At 49.3% G+C, this 20,089-nt stretch overlaps 4 protein-coding genes across 5 annotated transcripts; 2 read left to right on the top strand and 2 right to left on the bottom strand.

Annotated features, from left to right (window-relative positions):
- The first annotated feature begins 1,487 nt into the window (after positions 1-1,487).
- On the top strand, positions 1,488-4,264 carry LOC137933014 (uncharacterized). Its single transcript, XM_068776740.1, has one exon. The coding sequence runs from the start codon at positions 1,669-1,671 to the stop codon at positions 2,173-2,175; it is 507 nt and encodes a 168-aa protein (XP_068632841.1). The 5' UTR covers positions 1,488-1,668; the 3' UTR covers positions 2,176-4,264.
- On the bottom strand, positions 3,249-6,918 carry Cht11 (Chitinase 11). Its single transcript, XM_068776738.1, has one exon. It carries the CDS (start codon positions 6,660-6,662, stop codon positions 5,256-5,258), a length of 1,407 nt encoding a protein of 468 aa, XP_068632839.1. The 5' UTR covers positions 6,663-6,918; the 3' UTR covers positions 3,249-5,255.
- Positions 4,330-11,589, top strand: Nin (blastoderm-specific gene 25D). 2 transcript variants are annotated; one of them, XM_068776737.1, is made up of 5 exons: positions 4,330-5,156; positions 7,664-9,190; positions 9,447-9,712; positions 9,855-10,230; positions 10,562-11,589. In XM_068776737.1, exons 1-5 carry the CDS (start codon positions 5,106-5,108, stop codon positions 10,733-10,735), a joined length of 2,394 nt encoding a protein of 797 aa, XP_068632838.1. In that variant the 5' UTR covers positions 4,330-5,105; the 3' UTR covers positions 10,736-11,589. The 2 variants fall into 2 exon arrangements, with proteins under 2 accessions (XP_068632838.1, XP_068632837.1); XM_068776736.1 differs by lacking the exon at positions 4,330-5,156 and having other exon boundaries at positions 7,388-9,190.
- Positions 11,590-11,693: 104 nt separating this feature from the next.
- Positions 11,694-19,292, bottom strand: LOC137932922 (uncharacterized). Its single transcript, XM_068776611.1, has 10 exons — positions 18,649-19,292; positions 18,136-18,305; positions 16,980-17,056; positions 16,595-16,767; positions 16,426-16,516; positions 15,880-16,050; positions 14,478-14,587; positions 14,043-14,252; positions 12,406-12,547; positions 11,694-12,332 (listed from the first exon to the last, which is right to left on the bottom strand). The coding sequence occupies exons 1-10, from the start codon at positions 18,883-18,885 to the stop codon at positions 12,205-12,207; spliced, it is 1,509 nt and encodes a 502-aa protein (XP_068632712.1). The 5' UTR covers positions 18,886-19,292; the 3' UTR covers positions 11,694-12,204.
- Positions 19,293-20,089: the final 797 nt, after the last annotated feature.

The raw sequence follows: 20,089 nt of genomic DNA on the forward strand, positions 1-20,089 counted from the left end.
CCAGAAAAAAATAGCAGATGCTTGGTAGAGTAAAAAATGTTTATAAAAAATATTGGAATGCCTAAACATATGACACGCAATCGGTGATCTCGTGTGAACATGACCCACTAATACATGAAAACGAGTTCGGGAGTACAACAACCGCAGGTCCGTTTTACATATTTACGATTTGCAGAGAAAAAATCGTATCGGCCTCGGTTGCCGCTGTAAGACGGTGCGGTGTTTTTCGGACTTACAAAAATAAAACCATTACCCGTCGTCCCGTGTCGAGACCTGGTTGCTTCGTTGCAAGCGAAGGTTTCCTGCGAGGCTTTAGATATAACGACACCTTGTACGAAAATAATCTAGCATTAAAAATTAATAAAACATCATCATAGTAGGGCGTCCATTGATGGACACCTTCCCTATAAATATCCAGTAGAACCGATTCAAAGATCACCTCAGGCGTGGACGTTCTGTGCTGTGTTAGCCTCAAAGGGACTTCAAGCCCCCACGACCATCCGCTGGCTTATGTCAGTTACTTTTGTTCGTCGACGGATCTCCTCAATACTGATTCGGTCTCGCGGAGAAAACCCGAACAAAGCCCTCTATGGATCATTAAGCGACTGTGAGCTTGCCGATGCGACCCGAAGTGCGAGACAGTGATAGACTAGTGATGAGAATGACTGCCGTTACAAATCACTTGTAACACGCATTGATTTGACCTTTGTCTTTAGCCACTGAGGGGTATTGGACGTGAAAGATGTTTCGTTGTTTCACAAACGCTTCTGTCTTCTCGTCTGTACTTGTTTGATTCGACGGGTGACATCTTTCCCTAGATCTAGATAATAAACGCCTATAGATAATTTTATTATTATTATCTACAGTACATATAAAATTTCCGATATCTACACATGATATCGGAAGTGAACTGTAAATCATAACATGTGCCACGTTAAAAAAGATTAAACGTATAATATTTATGATTGATCAGCAGGTTATTGTAGCCGTAGTGTTCACGCTACGTATCACTGGCCACTGCGGCCACGATGCACTTATGTTAAGTTATTGTTGCGTGTTCTAATGCAAATACAACGCAATATGGAGCGTGTGCGCTATATCGTCATTGGGTAGTGCGTTCTAGAAAATTAACCACAAATAAAAGAAGTTATAGAAATTACTGACATTACTCACGAATATAAAAAAATTGAATGATGAATCGCCGAACTGTCTATTGCAAACAGTGGTGATTATTTATTTTAAATAAATGTTATCTACAATCAATAATAAAGTTATGAATGGATAAGTCTTTTCAAATGAAAAGTCACTAATAACTGTTTATCTTGCAAACGTAAGCACGGTTAATGCTGCTTATGTTCGGAATTAAATTTATTTTTTAAGATTCTTTTGTTATTGCATTTTGCAGCGAAGAGAATTCCGGTTGTTGGCTGTGGACCGCACCGCACAGAGTGAAAGCGATATAATCTGTATCCGCGTCAGCCCGTGCGGGCAACTGTATTAGCAAAGCGATACCTATAGCCTATAGACGTAATGTCGAAATGTCAATGACGTCACGTCGGCGACAGTCGCGTTCTCGTTATTTTTATTTCGCAATTTCCAGAATATCTTCTCCGTTTTAGCCTTGTAAACTTTAGAAACACAGACAATTAACTAAAGGTAGCCGGCGCAATGGATAATCAGTACTACTACAAACTAATGGCAAGCTATCTATCGAAACGCAACTGTGACGAGTCTTTCATGCGATACTTTTTCGGCAAAAACTCGACAAGGAAGACGCCTGAAGAGTTGGAGCGCGCGGATGAACGTAAGCGACGCCTGCAGCGGGAGAGGTCGCGGCGCTACCGGGCGCTCAAAAACGCGCGGCGGCAGCACGAGGGCGGGCGCGAAGGACTCGAAGAGGCGCGCGCCCAGCCGAGGCCCTCCCCCGACGACGTCAGCGACGCCGACGAGCCGCCGACACTATGCGACCTTACCTACGACGACAAGTGGCGGGAGCCCGGCGCCTCCTCTGACTGCGCCTCCGACGACAACTCTGCTCACTCCGCCTCCGAGCTCAAAGACGCGGCACTCTCTGGTAACGTGACACTCAATCTCAAGGAGTTCCTGAGCTCCCCTAACGCGGAACTGGACTACCCGACCGTGCATAGCCTCATGTTCCATTGGCTGCAGACGTAACATTCCAGCTATGTTGCATTTTAGCGCACCTAGCGCACTTAGTATTGGCAAATATTGTATTCAAGATGAATGCATGCAAATTTTTTGAGTATTGTTCAGATATTATAATTGATTGCCTAAATTATGAACCTGATTCTCTAGTAACTCACAACACGTAAATGCATTAAATGATACAATCACAGAGTTATACATATCAAGAGTTAGGGTTGTTGCTTCAGTACTGTACAATAATGTCACATGTCTCATGTCAAGCTAAGAACCGTCCTGCTATAGTATATAGAGCGATAATATGTGTACTTTAATGTTCAGGTATAGGAATATGAGTGAGCATCTGGTGCTCTCTCTGTGCTTGCAATTTATTAACTGTTTTCATTTTTTCAATGTTCATGGCTTCCAATGAAATCTTGTGTAGATTTTAATGTCACTTTTAGAGATGAATATTTCATTTCGTCCATGTTTTACACTATTTTCTCCAGATGGATGTGAAGAAACATCTGCAATGATTGTCACAAGTGCCTCTCCATTTGTTTGCTGCCTGCATACCAGTATGTTGGACATGGTGGAGACTAGTTGTTAGAAAATTCCATTAGACAATAAGTTGTTGTTAAGTTGCCATATCCTAATATTTAGATACTCAACTATACATATTATATATGCATATAGAAATTGATAGAGTATATATACATATAGTTTGTGATACGGAAGAATTTACATTTGTGTGAAATCTACAATGTTAGCTGTAATGTGTACTTAGGTTAAATAAGGATGAAGCAGAGCCTCCTCAGGCCATGCATAATCATGTGCTTTGCACAACATTCCTTTGCAACAAGGTGCAGTCCCATTCCCACTGTAAATTGCAAGGGAACCACTTGTTGTTTGACAGAAAATTAATATACTTACATACCACTCTATTAATTTACTTTGAGTAAAAGTAGGCTTTGAAGCAATCCTTCAATAACAATGCCACCACATGTTTTTTTGGAGGCGATCCTTCTTTTAGAATGTTTACTTTTTAAGGTCTAAAGCTCAATAGTGTTAGCTTAAAGAACACTTACAAACACAATTTAGTCAGTTTCATTTGTTGCATTTAATTGAATACTCAAAAACAATGAATAAGCTCTCATATTTCTTACTCAAATGCTTGGCATCTCTTAGGTTTTAAGTAATATCTCGAATTAACTAATATCTCATGTAATTGTGACTTATGTATTGAATTTTTCATCCAACTGCCATATTGTTGTAAGCTCCTTTGTTTTGTAATCCATGCGGTTTGTGCTTTACAATGAGTTTTAAAGAATTTAGACTGGTAGATCTTGATGATCATTCAGGTGGTGGTGTACAGATATTGCAACACATTTTTTCAGGAATCAAACTGCTAATGGCTATTGAATACTTCTGTTTTATGTAGTGTATGCCATGCAGCCATGCCTACCACACAAAGATGTATAGAAGACACATATAAATATATAATTCTTATTAGGTTAAACCTTATTCAAGATAGTTTTTCTCAAGTTTTATTTGACAACAATAAAAATCTATTTAATTGTGCAACATCATAAAAAGCAATGGAGTAGAGCTTGCTGCTAAATGAATGTTATTGGACAGACATTGTCCTGTCCATAGTAATTAGTCTATTCCTAAGTTTAATACTTTATTAAGCTTATATTGTAAGAATAGTACTGTTTGGTGATATACCCAGTGGAGGCTGCATTGGAATGGAACTAGTAACTATATGAGCCACTGTGAGTCACATGTTTGCCATAAATCTCAACTTGTTGCAAATTTAACACAAGTTTGTGTTCATGGTAACACATTCTTTTCTGTATGACTAATCTTGTAACATGTCATACAGAAATGAACTTTCCCAGTTTATGTGAATCAACTTGCCTCCTATTAATCACAGAGGGATGTGTTCTGAACCTTTTCAATTGGCCATAACTAAATGGAGCCATAATGAATCTTACTAAATAATATTTTCAGCACACAACTCTCTTCCGGAGGCTGTGTGCCTTTGACAGAATGTAGCATTAATTTTGCATACTTTCGGTACTTTACAGTAGTGCCATATTAAAGAGCTTCCTATTTTTAATACGTCTTTTTTTAACACCTTACTATTATTTACTGTTAATATGTGGGCATCAAAATCAGTCATGTAATGAGGCTTATGGTCAAGATTAGATTAAAGTGATGATAACCAGTTTCAAATACATGCATTTAATTTGAATTTGACAACCATTTTGCTCATGACTGCATGTTTGGAAAGACCATTTGTCATAGCTTAAAATAATACACACAATAGTTACTACTAAATTTGGACTTGTAACACCCACTAAGCGCCCCTGTCAATGCCAAAGCCTACATTGATTTACCATTATGGAGCGGTTATAAACACAACACAGTTAAATGTTACGCTAAACATATTGTACAGTAACAAGCCTCAAATGCATTGAAAGAAATAACATCCCAGCAAAGTACTCCCAACTTCAATAATTATACTAAAAATCACAGTTCACTTTGATATCACATTAAACCAAAACATATTATAGTTCGATGCATGTAACAACATCAATTATATTTGTAACGGCCAGCAGAGATTTTTGTCAGTCATTGTTCTGCAACAGGCGTTCGACGCGCCACCCGTGTCGTGATGGCCGAGCGCGGGGTGGGGGGTGACTTAATGCGGTAAGGAGGGCGCAAACCGGCCAACTGGAAACCCTCACCGCCAGCGGATTCCGCGCGTGAATTCCTATGTTTTTTGTTGGAACTGTAAAAGTTATTGAGTTGTGCCAACGCGGCTGCGGGGCGCAGTGCAGCGCGCGCCGGCGACGCGTGCGCGTGGGAGCCGCGTTCGCCAGGCCGAGCGCCGACTGCCCGACGGGGCAAGCGCCGCGCACCGCCTGCCACGCGCACCGCATGCCACGCGCCCCGACATGCAATTCTGCACCATGTACAAAATAACCTATGTATCCAGAAAGCAAAAGGTACTCCAGTTGTCATTCGCCAAACATTATATACATCATTGAATGTCACGCTTGGTATCATCTGATCAAATTAAACATTGAACACTTTCCGATAACTTTTTAATATGACTGATGGATTTCCTTGGTGAGTGCATTTTTAACAGACACAGCTAATGGAAACTTCACTCTGCCAGCCGGCTTCTCATCACAAATTCCCATGTAATCATCTGCATTTAGTGAATATATCATTGCCCCACGCAGGTTGTTCTTTCTTATATATGTAGCTTTTTCCATTGCACTTTGTGGTGTGTCAAATGACACCCATTCTTGTCCCCTTTGGAGATATGGCACTTTTGCATCAAAATCAGTTGTCACAACTACTTCCTTCCTAAAATCTTTAATAAAATTGCAAATGTCTGGATAATTCACAAAACCTAAACCCCCAAGTTTGCCATACCCAGAGGCGGGGCTGCCCACTCCTGTGTTATCTGCATTTACCAGTGTAAAGGTGTGTCCGTATGTAGGTATACCTACTACAATTTTATTCTCCTCCAGACCTTTGTTGAGGTACATGTGAACTGTGTAATTGATATTCAGCGTAGCCATGTACATCTGCTCTGTCCTCCGGTGGTACAGAGGGGAGTTCAGACCTGTGAAGGGTGTGTACTTAGAGAATGAATGGAAGTCATATGTCATAATATTTACATAATCAACATATAAGTTGATTTGATCTATATCATATGCAACATTCACTATGGTTTCCGGTGCAGCCACTGCCACAGTTAAGTAATAATCTTTTTTTTCTCTGACAAACTCCTTTCTTATCTCCTGAAGCAGTTGTGAGAAGTGTTGACGCTCACGTTTACTCACACCTAATGCATTGTGAACAGCTGGAAATTCCCAATCCAGATCTATACCATCCAATGTATAGTTCTTTAAAACATTTTTGACACTTTTGATGAACACCTTTCGCGATGCATGGTTTTCTATCATCTCTGGAAATCCACTATCATTATGTGCTCCTCCAATAGAAAGTAATATTTTCAACTTTGGGTTTAATTTCTTTAACAAAACCACCTGTGCCAAAGATTCTTGCTGTCCACTATCTAGAAACACAGCCTTACCTCTGATTTGTGCAAATGCAACATTGATATGAGTGCATAGGTATGGGTGGATCTCTGAAGGCAAGAGTTGTTGTGACATCAGTTGACTTGGTGTGTTGTAGTAACATGAAACTACCTTTTCTACATTTGAGAGATTGTTGGGCACGCGGCGATTCGTCTGCTGTTGAAGATAGCGTCCGCTATTCACGAGTGGGTCAGCTTTCGTCGCAAAGATTTGTACGATTACAAGAGCCGAAAGGCTCGTCGATATTAACAAAGCAACTCCTACTAATGGTAGCAGAAATGTACGCCCAGAATATTCACGTGATTTTTTTGCTTTTTCCACTGAAGACAATGTGTTTTTGGGCAACACATTTGACATTAAAGTTTGGGTGACTGTAGGATCTCTATCTGACGTTATCATACTTCTATTTAAAAATTGAACACAATCTTCTGGAATATATTACTTTGCACAATACAGCTCAATATTGAGACAAAAACAAAGTTGTTTGGAGCGTTACAAAAGTACGCAGCGAACTCCGCATAAATAATCAACTAATTTATTTACTGTTTACGGTTTCGTATCGCTGACGTAAGTTTGCGTTTCTGAGGATGCAAGGTTATTTTGTACAGTATAAATAATTTCACCCACCTGACATTTATAACACTGGTTTACATTTAACATAGAAATCAGAGAACTGACCAAATTTTGTACGAAGAGTATTACAATCAAATTATGTTAAAAATATCAGCTTTGTTAGAAAGGAAAATTTAAATGATGTATGATATTATTTGGCTAAATTAGATACAGATATCGCATTACATATATAAATTTATTTTTAAATAATAATTATGTTATATGTTTTTTTTTTGGAAAGGACTTTTATACTTATGAATTAAGAATATTATTGCGTACTATGGAACGTTTATTTTAAAAATGTATTATAACAGCGTGCACCACTTTGATTTTTTCTTGAACTTCAATTTTTCATTTATAACACAATAAAAAAATGTATTGTGTAAATAAACGATTAAAGAATTAATTTAAATAAATTTTACGTATTCAAGTAGTAAGTGGATGTACAACTTTATTGACGTTATTTTATCTATGTCGTTTTGACATTGAACAGAGCTTGACAGTTGCCAAACGATATGTAAGGTCGAACGATGTGATTGAATACATTTTGTACATTACACACTTAATTATTTTTCTCTTAACAACTATTCAACATGTGATCGCTCGAAACTACCACCTATTGCCTTAGTATCACAGTACGAAGCGCTGTCCCCAATCCGATAATTATGGATTGTGCACATATGAATCACTACGAAAAACAGCTGTACACCGTGTTCAAAACGTTCGACGTAGATAACGAGGAAGCCCTAGACAAGTCTGCGTTACTAGAGCTATGTGACGCGTTGCAGCTCGAGGACCGCGGCGTGGCACTCGTGGACTCGCTGTTCGAGCGTCGCTCCGGCCGCGTCACCTTCGCGCAATTTCGCAACGGGCTGCTTTCCGTGCTGGGAGGCGGTGAGGCGGCCTCGATGCCTGCCACCGCCGTCGCCGACGCACCAGCCGCCCCCGTCGCCGTCGCGCCAGCCGCCCCGACAGCTCCCTCCATCGCGCACAGCGACGACGAGTCTTCGGGCCGGGAGGTCGCACCCAAGTTTGTATTCGGCTCCAAAAAGTACGGCCGCCGCTCGCGTCCACAACAGGTGAGCTCCGAGTCGACGCCGCGGCCACGCGTGGCCTCCGACTCCCGCCTCGACGGAGAGCGCGCTCGGCAGCGCATGCGATGTAAACGCAGCGCCTCCGCCGTAGAGAGCCGCGAGCCTGCGGACCCCGCCGCCTTCGCCGAGCTGGAGCACGAGCGGCGCGTCGACCGGGACGGCGCGCTCGCGCTATGTCGCAGCCTTAGGATGAACGGCATTGACAGCCGGCGCGTCGACGGAGTTTTTGATCAAGTCCCCGCCGACGAGATCACCGTCGGTGACTTTTTCGACCAACTGAATGTCTCTCTCACCACGTCCATCGCGTCCACGCTAGATGGCGCGACGGCGACGGCGCACGATTCTCTTTTGGGTTCAGAAGAGAATAAGATGGAAGAAGCACTACCGAGCGATGCAGTCGTGGAGGCCTGGGAGCGGGCCGGCGTTCAGCGTCCGCGACGGTTGCTCCTGGAGTTGGGTTTCGCGGCCGCGACGGTGCGGCCCCCGGACCTCGAACGCGCTCTCGACGACGAGTTACAGGCGCTGACGGCTCCTCACGACCGAAAGGACGCGCGCCATATCATATTTTGGGCTTCGCTAGCCCTCCTCCGGTTGCGCTTGGAGCGTTCGGAGCAGGCTGCCAGTGTCGCCATCGCGGAGCGCGACAAGCTGCGGCTTGACCTCGCCGAGGCCAATCGACGTGCGCGCCTCCTTGCCCAGGACGTTGATGAAAATCACGCCCGAATAGAGGCTGAACTGAAGGCCAGCCTGCGCCAGGTGGAGGTCCGACACGCCGAGGCAACTCGCGCCGCGGCAGCCGAGGTTTCCGGCGAGCGAGAGCGCGCCGCGGCCGAGCGACTGCGCTTGGAGGAGGAGATCGCGCGCCGCGTCGAAACCGAAGGCCGACTGCGCGTTGAAGCGGGCGAGCTGCGCGCGCGTTTGCTGGACTTAGAGTCGCGCGCGCTCGCCGCCGAGGACAAGGCTCAACAGGCGGAGCGCGAGCGCGCGCGGCTCGCGGCGGAGGCCCGCGCCGCGGAACAGTGCGGCTTGAGCGTGGCTGAGGCCGAGTGCGTCGCCGCGGCGCGCCACGAGGCCGTGCTCGAAGACCTTCGCCGCGAAAACAAGGCGTTACGCGACCGGAACGACGAGCTGTGCGCGGAGCTGGAGGCAGCGCCGCGCACGCACTCCTCGTGGCGCGACGAGGCGCCGCTCGAGACCTCGCTGCCCCTCTACGAACCCGCCGTACGCATTTTATCTCCTGCTGTTGAATCCTTTATTCAAACCTGAGAAGTGACAAATGTTGTCTCCTGAGTAAGCAGTAAGCCTTTTCAGTTGCTCTTTAAAAGAAACGAACACCACACGCGCTTCAGTTTGCCGCCTGAAAACGATTTAAATCAAATGTACAGGCAGTGTGGCAAGAAAAGATACGTCGGAGCACCAACCAACACCTTTATATCAATCGAATAATAATGTTTAAATTAATTGTCAAACTTTACAGGACACGCAGCGGGCCGTGGGGATCGGAACACTCCGAAACGTGGTGGCGAGAATACGCGCTTTATCCTCGAGCATAGACGACAATTGTGCAACTTGTTCGGCTGTTGCACGGATCGTGTCCATACTGAATGCGGAAGTGATGGGTGTAGATGCCAGCGTACAATCTGAACCCTGTCCATATCTGGACGCCTCGAAACATGCAGAAGCGCCCGATAGCACCAAACAAATTGATTTGGATGAAAAAGCTCAATTGATGGAAGTTATTAGGTACGTTTGTACACTGTTCAATACAATCCACGAATGGAGACAAAGCGTCCGACATTGCTCAGCATTCATAGATTTATGATAAAGATTTGCACTTTCGGACAGCGCAGTTTTGTTTAACGGGTGTACAAATTTGGTTCGGCAGCGGGTTGGAGTCGTCTCTGGAGCAGCTGCGGTTAGAATACGACAAGTGCGAGGAGTACTGGTCGCGCAAGCTGGACGAGGAGCGTGAGATATTCAACGAGGAGCAGCGCGCCGGCGACGCGCGCCTTGCCGATCTCGCGGCTAAAATTGCCGACTACGAACGGCAATTCGCGCGCGCGCCCATGCCCGCCATCGACGAGTGCGCCGCGCTCGAGCACCAGGTCACGGCGCTCGAGGACGAGTTCGCCGCCTACCGCCGCGACGCGGAGGTGCAGCTGCGCGCGCGTAGCGACGACCTGGCCCGCGCCAAGCGCCGCCTCGACGACCTGGAGCGGCGCCACGCGGCACACGCGCAGCCCGCTTCTCACCCGCCGTTCGTGAGTGCGCCACGCATCTTGTCACCTCATTAAAAAAACTGCAGTCGACGACACCGGCGCCTGCCCGCAACATTGATTGTCGTCGATCCTCCCTATAGTCCTACCCACGCCGCGCCTATTGACGATTTGTGCCGTCTGAAATCCTAAAAATCTCTCGCAGACCTGTCATGTTATTCCATTGCTTCCGTCGTGATGCAGACAGTTATTACAATTTTTAGAGTCAAACACTTGCCTCGGACGGAATTCTGGGCGGCTTATAGCAGTACGCCGTAACCGCGGGCCGTCTGCGCGGCTTTTCACTGGGCGTTTATTCTTACTATTGATGTTGCAGAGCTGCACGTGGTGCGCGGCTGGTGCCGGGGGAGGGGCCGCGTTGCGCGCGCGCGCCGCCCGAGCTGAGCGCGCCGCGCAGCGCCTGGCAGCGCGCTTGGCTGCCGCGGACCTTCTCGTCAAAGACCTTTACCTCGAAAACTGCCGCCTGGCGCATCGCCCGCGGATGCCCTGACGACGAATAGCCCGCCACCCGCGCGCACCTTCTCACACGCAGCGCGCGGAGCCACCGTCCATGACCTCGGGGCTCGTTAAATATGTACACCGCTAATTCACATGAAATGAATATTGCCTTTCTTTGTTAATACAAAATGTTATCGGATGTGGCAAGAGAGGCGGGCACGTCTACAGGAGTAAGCATATACTTTTCGCTTTTAATGTTAAGCTCACGCCTGCGCTGCCGGACGAGACCCGGCTCGCGGCAAGTGCCTTATTGTGATGAATACTGCGGGAGAGGCCGCGCCGGTGCTCGCTGGCAGTGTTTAAAGTAAAGCGCGCGGGGCGCTCGCGGTGCCGGCAGCGTTCAGTCGTCGCCAACAAACACCGCTGCCCACACCACCAGTTACGCGCTGCGGGTGAATGTGACGCAGGTCGCAGCTCTCGCGGCGGCGCATGTAGAACACGACATATTTTCCCACATATCAAGGACATTATCTCTGCACGCTTCATAAGTCATGAACACGTTGGCACGAGCGCGGCCCCCCGGGGAACAACCAGCATTACGTTGATCAGTGTTATCAAAACGACCAAATTTTATCCAAACATGAGGAATTGAAAAGTGTGAGAACAGGCTCTTCGGAACCGTTCGTTGCGAGACGAACGACTCCAAAGCCGCGCGCTGCTCAGCCGGTCTGCGCCGAGCTGTGCGGAAGTGCGTTTGTGATTATTTCGAGTTTCAGTTCCAATTCCACAATTACGTTCCAGAAGCGAGCGAGCTAGGTGTAAGTTGACTTTAGCCACGGCGCGCTCCCCGTTTTTTTAATTGTTTGTAAATTGGGAACGCGCTTCTTATTAAAATGTTGATCAGTTTGCACGAGTTTCATTCATTGACCACCTCGGTTCTGTACCGGGCTGGTCTCCCGCACCACTGGAGTAACATAAAAATAAACAGCATTTATTTTTCAATGTTTATTGAACGGAAAAATAACTTTACAGAGTGTTACTTATGCCTAAGTACAAATGTTAGGTAAAGTGCACGGTACCACGAGCTATTTTACAAAATAATGTAACTTGGGAGAAAGAGCAGCGGCGACAGCGGGTGCGGCGGTGGTCTGCGCGCACCGCTCGCGCGCCGCCCTCTACCGGCGTAGGCGTAGGCGCGTGTGTGTAATTATACGGGGAAACGGAGACGCAGTCGAATCAATTTCTCTGCGGAAAGCGTCGCGGCCGACCGCCGGCGCGAGTGGTCTCTCTACTAACACTATTTGTACAACCACCGTAGAAACGGTAATATTAAACTATTGGAGCAATACAGAGATGGTGGTCATTAACAATATCCCGTCGGCTACATCGCGTGTAGAACCCGGAAACTATATTTCTTTAGTCGTACGTCATGATGCGACTCGTTACAGGCTAGTAATGGCGCGAGTGCGTCTCGGCCGCCGCGTCTCAGGTTTGTTTATGTATGGCTACCCGAGCGGGCGCTCACAGGTACATCCCGTTGACGAGGTAGTCGGCGTCCAGCGCCAGGCGCGGGTGAGCGCGGCGGCGGCGGCGCGCGGCTCGAGCGCGGCACGCGAGTAGCGCGCCCAGCGCCGCCGTCAGCAGCGAGCCTGCACACACAGTGCGTGTTTTAAAGAGTATCCGCACCAGATGAGCCACGCACGCTAGCAGCGTAGCACGTACCCAGCACGAGCAGCAGCACGGCGGCGGGCGGCCGCTCGCTCGGTCCGTCGCGCTCCTCCGGCCAACCGGCCCGCGCCGCCGCGTGCTCCTCCGCCCGCTCCGCCACCCGCTCCGCCACCCGTTCCACCGCCCGCACCTCCGCCTGAACACAAAGTTTTACAAAAATTAAACAAATGCAACCAACACAATGCCCACGTCCACTACATCCAATTCACTTTGACGCGCGACGATGGCGGTTTTGGCTCAGCGCTCATATGGCATATAGAGTTCGTGCAGCAATCGCCGGCTACGTGTGTGTAGTACGCGGTTATGATATGTTCGCGGTGGCATATCGCACCAGCCGTTGCGGCGTGCAGGCGCGTCGGCTTCACTGTATCATTGCAGACGACCGCCCCGGCGTCCGATGCCAGCGCGGTGCGGCCGGCGATGCCGACGATTCGCGTTGAGCTCCACACAACTGGCGCGTCACATAATTTTCTAATAGTCTCGTATCCGCTACCCACGACAGTTGCTGGTTACAGCGATGCAGTAAACTAACACGCAGTTGTTAATATAATAAACACAATGAAGCACAGGTTCAGACCTAGCACGTTTGTAGGGTTTCGTTCGTACGATTTTGGCCGATCAAGAGAAGGGACCTTCGCAGAAATAAAATGAAGTCTCTGGAATCACTGCAAAGGCCCGCCCTGCAGCGGACACAGCCCCGCTATTAGTGAGTGAGATGCGTGCCGTAGCCGCACTTCTAAATAAAATATTTTAGCTTGATTGGCTGCAAAATCGGAATCTCAGAGCAGCTGCAGCCGCTTTCCGAACGTCTGCATACAAAGTCCTCAGAACTTCGTACGTTGAGAGACAAGAAGGAAGCAACCTCTTCCACTGGCTCTAAACCTTGCTGCGAAGCTCGCTAATTGTGATAAAACAGAAGGGGCACAGAGAAAGCATCACATGCGCATCTTACCACACCTTGATCATCTTCTTGACGAATTCAAAACCGACCAGCGAGGGTTCAGTTCCTTAGAGTCCAAGAAAAAGTCCTCCGGTTGAAACGCCAAATAAAGAACAAAGCATAACTTCGTAGGCAGATGGTAATACACCAATTCACAACTACTAAACAAGAATATACCTATATGGCAGAAGAGGCAAGAACGAAGAGCTGCAGGAAATTCCGCGCGAGACAACGCGAGAGTATGTGAGATGGCATCTACAGGGTCATCCGTAGGACTGCGAAGCGGCGAGTGCCGCGCCACTCCGCAGCGACGACAGTAACACTCGCTCCACTAAGGAGTCGGCGGACCTTCTCGGAAATACGCTCACACACACCATGCCACAAGGTAACCCGCAGGCGCACTGAGTGATTGAAGCGTAAGGGGCGACGACCCCCGTTCACCGAGCTGAGCTGGAGGCAGTGTTACAAGCACAGAATCCAAAAAAAGCGCCCGGTTCGGACGGTGTAGGTCAAGAAATAGTTTAACAAGCGACTAGAATAACTTAGTAAACACTGTGACATGCAAAAATTTGAGGAAAAAAAATTCGGAATTATTAAATGTAAAACAAAGGCACGGACGCTAATATATGAAGAAAATAGATCTTAATAATAAAAAAAAAACTCGTAGCATGTTATTGTTTTAGATTCGTACCGAGTCTACCAAAGCTTTCTTCTTCGTGGTGTTCTGCGGGCGCGCGGGCGGTGGTCGCACGGGCTCGGGTGGCGGCGTGCTGGCGGGCGTGCTGGGCGCGCGAAGTTCGAACCCCTTCTTGGGCGCGTCGCTTAGCGTCACCTCCTGTCGTTGCGCAGAGTACAGCGGTAGCTCGGGCATCGTCTTCGGCGCAGCGTACGCTGGCAGCTCCTGCGTGGACATTGCGTATTCGACTAATTATAGGAAGACGCGACAGTTTGTCATTATACTGCACAGGTACAAGTCTCCTTAGCGAGAGAGAAGCCGTAGCCGTCACCTACTACGTCGGACTTCATCACCAACGGTGAAAATGGATTACCGGCGAATGGATTTACTAAGCCACGGCTAAGGGAGCTCGAAGATCGAGTAAGCTGTGAAGCACGAGGCACAATATACCGGTTCGAGGCGCGGCGGCACCGGCCAGGCGCGTCGCTCGTCAGGCCACGCCTCCAAGCGCGAGTAGCCCCAACCGCCCACGCCTCCGACAGCTTCCATATTGTCCACTTCTGCAACACAAATGAGCTTTAGGAATAAGTTTCTTAATAGAATAAAATAAATAATATGTAATTTAGGTGGTGAATTTTGCGGTTAGTTAGGGAGACTGAAAGCTTGCAAAAGAGGCAAAACAAAAAAACTATGCTGCGTCTGGTTATGGACAAAGCCGAATATTACAGCAAACCAGCATGTACTTGGTTTGTTCACTTTCAAAAGACGCATTTTATTAAGGAGCCGCCTATGATAACTTGACAACAAGCAGGCCTCGGTTGTGGCCAGCAGCGGCAGAGGACTGAGACGTAAGCCCGAAGGTCGCAGTGTCGATCCCGGGAGACAGTGTTATATAGTTCAAAGTTTGTGCATTCATTATATTGGACTGACATTGCACACAAACAAGTTTCCAGAGGATGGGGAGCATCGTCCTCTGCGTACCATTGTACAAACTGCGATCTCCAATCCGCCGGTCAGGCGATTGGAGATCGCAGTTTGTACTATGCTTCGCAGTAACCGTCTTTGGAATGAAACGACGAAAATTCATAGGTGCACTAGGTAAAATTTACTCGATGAACCATCATCATCTTGTAAGTCGTGACATGATGCCGTTGCTTTAGTTGTTCGGGACTTGTAATCAAACGCGCGAAAAGTAGTTTCGCAGTCACCTCTCCACGTTAACCGGGCACTGCCTAAGACCAAGGCTACGTGGCGGATGCATCGTTACTCCCCGCCACTTCCCGGCCGCTGCCTCTTAAGTTTTGCAGAGTGGCTTATCATGACTCTCAGGCGACGTTGTGCAAAAGAGAGATGACGCTATGGAGAGATTTGTTGCCATGAATATAAAGTAATAAGTGAATGGCTCTAAAGCCATTCACTTTGTACTTGGTGAACTTACTTCCGTATTTAGAGCGGAAGTCACCTTGCCATGCGGACGCATCAGGTGAAGACTCGCCATGAAATTCAGCGCTCAAAGTGCCTCGGACAGAGTAAGAAGCAACGGTCCCTTACAACTATATTATCTCACTCTGCGTTTGGCACTAATCGGTGTAACATAACTCCTGAAGATGCCCCGTAGAGGGGTGAAACACGTGTTGAGTAATTTAATGGTGGCAGTTGTGTAATTCGCATTGCTTGCCGCATATGCATTTATCAGCGGGCTGGCGGGCGGTGCATTTTGTTTCACGACTACCACTGCATGTGCGAAAGTGGCTAAATATTGGTCCTTTTCTTACTAACGATATTATCATAACCGTTTTGCTAATAGCATACAAGAAGAAGACAGCCAGAGGAGGGGGAGGAGTGCGCTGACCGTTCTGGCGGTCGGGCGGCCAGGCGTGGCGCGGCCAAGCGGGTGCGAAGGCTGCCGGTTGCATCAGTCCGCCCTGGTGGCTGAAGATGTGCGGCGCCCCGCCCGTGCCGCTCCTCGCACCACCCCCCGCAGCACTAGCACCCCCCGCATCGCCCGTACCGTCCGCCGCACCTGCCGACCAACATCAAAAATAAACTCAGTAGAGAGATGCATTCTCTTACACCACGTCTTATCCAAACCAAGAGAAATATTTGGAAATGTGGTCGACTTACCAACCGCGCTTTGACATCCTGGCGATTTGATATTTGTATTTTACATGAGCCGATTCCCATCGTCGAACAACGTAGATAAAGCTCCGTCGTCAGACTTCCCCAAAGTTGTAGCAGCTTATGATAAAAGCTTCTGCAACTTTGGGAGGGTCTGCGGCGTGCTGGCCGGCGGGTGTTCTTCCATTGCTCTCGGAAAAGTAGGTTTATTAAAGACGTAATGCATAAAAATCTCCTAGGGCACAATCGCGTGTACGCCTGTGGGCTCCGGTATAATTACCCGGGTATCGGCGCTGCGCCTGCGTCAGGCGGCGCGGCCACAGCTCGCCCGCGCCCGGCTCCGCAGCTTCTCCCTCCACGCCTTCCAGCACCTGCGCAAGCCGCGCCACAACTGTACAGCGTCAGCCCATACTCGCTCGCCGAGGTTCAGGGACTGGGCGGGGGCCCACCTGCGCGTGCGGCGGCGGCGCGGGCGGTGTTCCGGGCGGCGCGGGGCAGCCGAGCTCGGGCGCCTCGTCGCTCCCGTCGGCACACTGCGGCACGCCGTCACACGCGTTGTACACCGCGATGCACTCGCCGCCGCGCCGGCATTCGAACTGGTAGCGGCTGCAGCGTCCTGGCAAGTGCGAGAAACGCAACATATTTCGGAGAATCGAGAACTCTATTTTTTTGGTTTTGACGTACAAAATGAGCAACCTACTCTATGTGAAAGCGACTCGCATTGAAGTAACTTAAACACTATACACGATGATATCGTTCAAACAGTGACCGTACGTGGCGGTGGCGGCGGTGACGGCGGTGGCTGCTGCGGCGCAGGGCGCGGCTGCTGCGGCGCAGGGCGCGGCTGCTGCGACTGCTGCGGCGGCGGGGGCGGGGGCGGGGGCTGCGCGCTGCTCGTGCTCGCGGGACTCCTGCGCACAGGATTCGGTTGTACGTGAGAAGGAAGACGACTGCACTCCGTGATTCGCTGAATCCAAGCGCCAGTTCACTTGTAAAAGCTGGTGTTTTGCTGTGATTCTGAAGTATGTGTTTAATTGCGCTTTCTTTACTCCAAAAGCGAGTAATGGGCGACGGGGGCCTTTCGGGGGCTTATCCTGTCGATCTAATTTTCAGTTCATATTAGACTATGTTCGCGAATCGCGACTTCCTCGATATGACTCTTGACATTTGATTACAGAAGCCAAAGTTTGTGAAGATCTGCATACAGTTGATATCACTGTACCTTAGTGGTTGTCAGTGAGCAGCAGCTCTAGGTTCGGTGAAAAGGTCTTCTTGCTTGACTCTGAGACCCGTGCCCTAAGCGAGAGCTTAGAGTCGAGAGTGGCCTGGTAGACCGTATGGGTGCGTTTAAAAGAAAAAGTTTTATGTCTGGTGATTGGGTCTCGATGCCCGTCCAGTTCATGTGTTCGACGAATAAGTGAGAAAAAAACGAAGATGACGTCCCGCAAGCCTACTGGTTCGTGCCGCTTCAGGCGATCGGTTTCATATAAGCTGTGCTCTGCTGCATATAAGCAGGCGCACGTGCCGTGTGCACCGCGCGCCGTCGCCAGCGTGTGCAGCCTGCACACCAAGTAGTCATGCCTGAGTGATGCACCGGGTATGCTGCGTTTCTTTTAGCGGTCATCACTGTTTCCCTTTTCCTTTTCACAGATTTCTTATATTTGAGTGTGTCGAGCAATGAAGGCGTTTAGATTGTCTGCTTACAGTAACTAAGCTAAGGGTCCACACGCAAACGCGAGTACTTGCTTTACTTACAGCACGGATGGGACGGTCACCTACCCGTTTCGGTTGCTTTAGCAGATCATTGCGGATCATCGCTCGGAATTAGATTAGCGCCCCGAAAGGGCTAATCCACTGCCCGATCGCTTGCCACTATGGACGTTTGTGCTTAGAACCGCTATCAAAAATTTTAACGGCATCTGCCGTCATGGGAACAGACATGAATTCATAAAGAGTATCCAGACGGCACCGTAGTGGGGAGTAAACTCGCCTGAGGCCAGCCAGCTCGCGCTCGTGGTGTGCCAGGCGCTCCTGGTCCTGCAGCTCGGCCAGGCGGCGGCTCAGCGCCAGCACGCCGCTGCTGAAGTTGCCGTGCGCCGTAAACTTGCAGCGGAAGTCCTCCGGCGGCCCGCACTTGAACAAGTAGCAGCTGCCCGGACTCTGCAATAACCGATAAACTGTGAGCAGCTAATTCAGCCACACTAGTGCAGGTTCACGTGTCGCGACCCAGTCAGCGGCGAGCGCTGCACACGGAGTGCGCACGCTCGCCTCCGCCCTTACATCTACATTCTAACTTAGTTAACAGTTTTTCCTTTTTGGTCATTTAAACAGCCGAAGCCGTTTTCAGTTCCACCGGTCTTGTGAAGGTCGGGCATTGAAGGCGCTTAACTTATCATGGGGCCTCGCGGAGGCTAGAGTCCTCGTTGATGCCCTGTGATGTTTTGACCGATACGGAACTTTAGTCAGCGGACGTGACGCGCCGACAGCCGCAGGGCGGGCGCACCTTTTCCTCGAAGACGAAGACGTCGCAAGCATCCGTCTCGCAACAGAGGCGCAGGCACTCAGCGCGCGAGCCCACGTCCAGCTCGGCCAGGTAGCGTGCGCCCATGTCGCGCGACTCCTCCGTGCGGATGATCTTATCGCGCTGTACGTCGAAGCGCGCCGCGCAAGCGCCAGGGTCCAGCTCGCGGCCGCGCGCCGCCGTCACCGCCAGCGCCACCCACCACGCCCACGCGCGCATTTCTGGCCTTCTGCTGCCGGCAGGAGCCTCACGCTCACGGAAGCATCTCGAACACGCGGCGCGAGTGCTCGTCGCGGGTTTCGCCGACTACTGGCCGCGCGCCTCCGCTCGATAGAGCCGCGCACGCGCCCGCACCGCACGCCCGCCCCGCGCCGCCCCGCACCGCCGCGCCGTGCACACGCAGCATTTGCCTTGGCTCTGGTATTGTTATAAAGCGGCTGCTCCGACGTATTGTTTTAGTAAAATACAAAAGCAAAACCTTTACTCCGACTAAAGATACGTCGCCTCTCTCCAGTTTTGGATTTCCTATGGTTTTTCAGCTTATGATTAGATATTTTATACCTATATTTTATACTTTTACTTGGTTCTTATGCTTCGTGTAATGCATCGATTCCGATTTTAATGGAATATCAAACAAAGGACATCTCCGGGATCGATGCGCGGGCCGGGGGCGCAGGCGCGGGGCGGGGGGGCGCGGTGCGGGCGGCGCGCGGCGGCACACCGGCCGCGTCGCCGCCCGCAGCCGCACCGCGCCGTCCAGCCGCGCCGCGCTGCCGCTGCTGCAGCTGCCATGTCTCTGTTTTTCAAGTTCAGAAGCAATGTGAGTACCCGCGCACGGCGCGCCGCTGCTCCCGTTCCTTAGTGTCGTTACTGACTGCCCAGCATCTTGGTTTCACCTCGCGACCCTTGAGCACGCGTGCGCGAGCAATAGCTAGCAGGGGCCGCGTCCGCCGAACATATCTGTCTGTGCACGTCTACTGACAATATTTGTTTTCAGCGAGGCACGTCGCTGGAGTTTTATTAATTTAGGTCCCCATAATAAACACAAATATATTTATTTGTTTGTTCATATTAATTTGCACATTAGAATACATAATGATCACTCGTGTACGTCAATAATGACACAAGAGATAGAAACTTGAATCGATCCCTTTGGGAGCATCCTTCAATTTAAAATGTGTTGTGTAAGTGAAGTCGTACCGCTCCCTTATTTGAGAAACGCCTACTGCAAACTAAATCGGGATTTTTTTCTATTTGTTAGCTTATTCAAAAATGGCGAATCGATGGTATCAATCCCTCCTATACCTGCTGCGTCTCAAAGTCGGGAATGCCCGCGGAGGTCCTTACGAGCAGTGCGAGTTATAAAATGTGATCGTTGTTCTTAGCCGCGGAGGAGCCGCGGAGGAGTCGCGTCGCGCGCCGC

Source organism: Battus philenor, unplaced genomic scaffold (genome assembly GCF_028537555.1).
Source record: "Battus philenor isolate CCGP_79_NKW_IND1 unplaced genomic scaffold, ilBatPhil1.0.hap1 SCAF_12, whole genome shotgun sequence".
NCBI classification, from domain to species: Eukaryota; Metazoa; Arthropoda; class Insecta; order Lepidoptera; family Papilionidae; genus Battus; species Battus philenor.

Excerpts from the sequence above, each read along its gene's own strand:
- Cht11 (XM_068776738.1), bottom strand. The coding sequence starts at position 6,662 with ATGATAACGTCAGATAGAGATCCTACAGTCACCCAAACTTTAATGTCA.
- LOC137933014 (XM_068776740.1), top strand. The coding sequence starts at position 1,669 with ATGGATAATCAGTACTACTACAAACTAATGGCAAGCTATCTATCGAAA.
- LOC137932922 (XM_068776611.1), bottom strand. The coding sequence starts at position 18,885 with ATGCGCGCGTGGGCGTGGTGGGTGGCGCTGGCGGTGACGGCGGCGCGC. Across the intron at positions 14,588-15,879 it reads GCCGCCCGACCGCCAGAACG|AAGTGGACAATATGGAAGCT; the intron begins GTCAGCGCACTC and ends TTTGTGTTGCAG. Across the intron at positions 14,253-14,477 it reads TGCCGCCGCGCCTCGAACCG|GAGCTGCCAGCGTACGCTGC; the intron begins GTATATTGTGCC and ends ATGTCCACGCAG.
- Nin (XM_068776736.1), top strand. The coding sequence starts at position 7,541 with ATGGATTGTGCACATATGAATCACTACGAAAAACAGCTGTACACCGTG. Across the intron at positions 9,191-9,446 it reads TGCCCCTCTACGAACCCGCC|GACACGCAGCGGGCCGTGGG; the intron begins GTACGCATTTTA and ends CAAACTTTACAG. Across the intron at positions 9,713-9,854 it reads CAATTGATGGAAGTTATTAG|CGGGTTGGAGTCGTCTCTGG; the intron begins GTACGTTTGTAC and ends TTGGTTCGGCAG.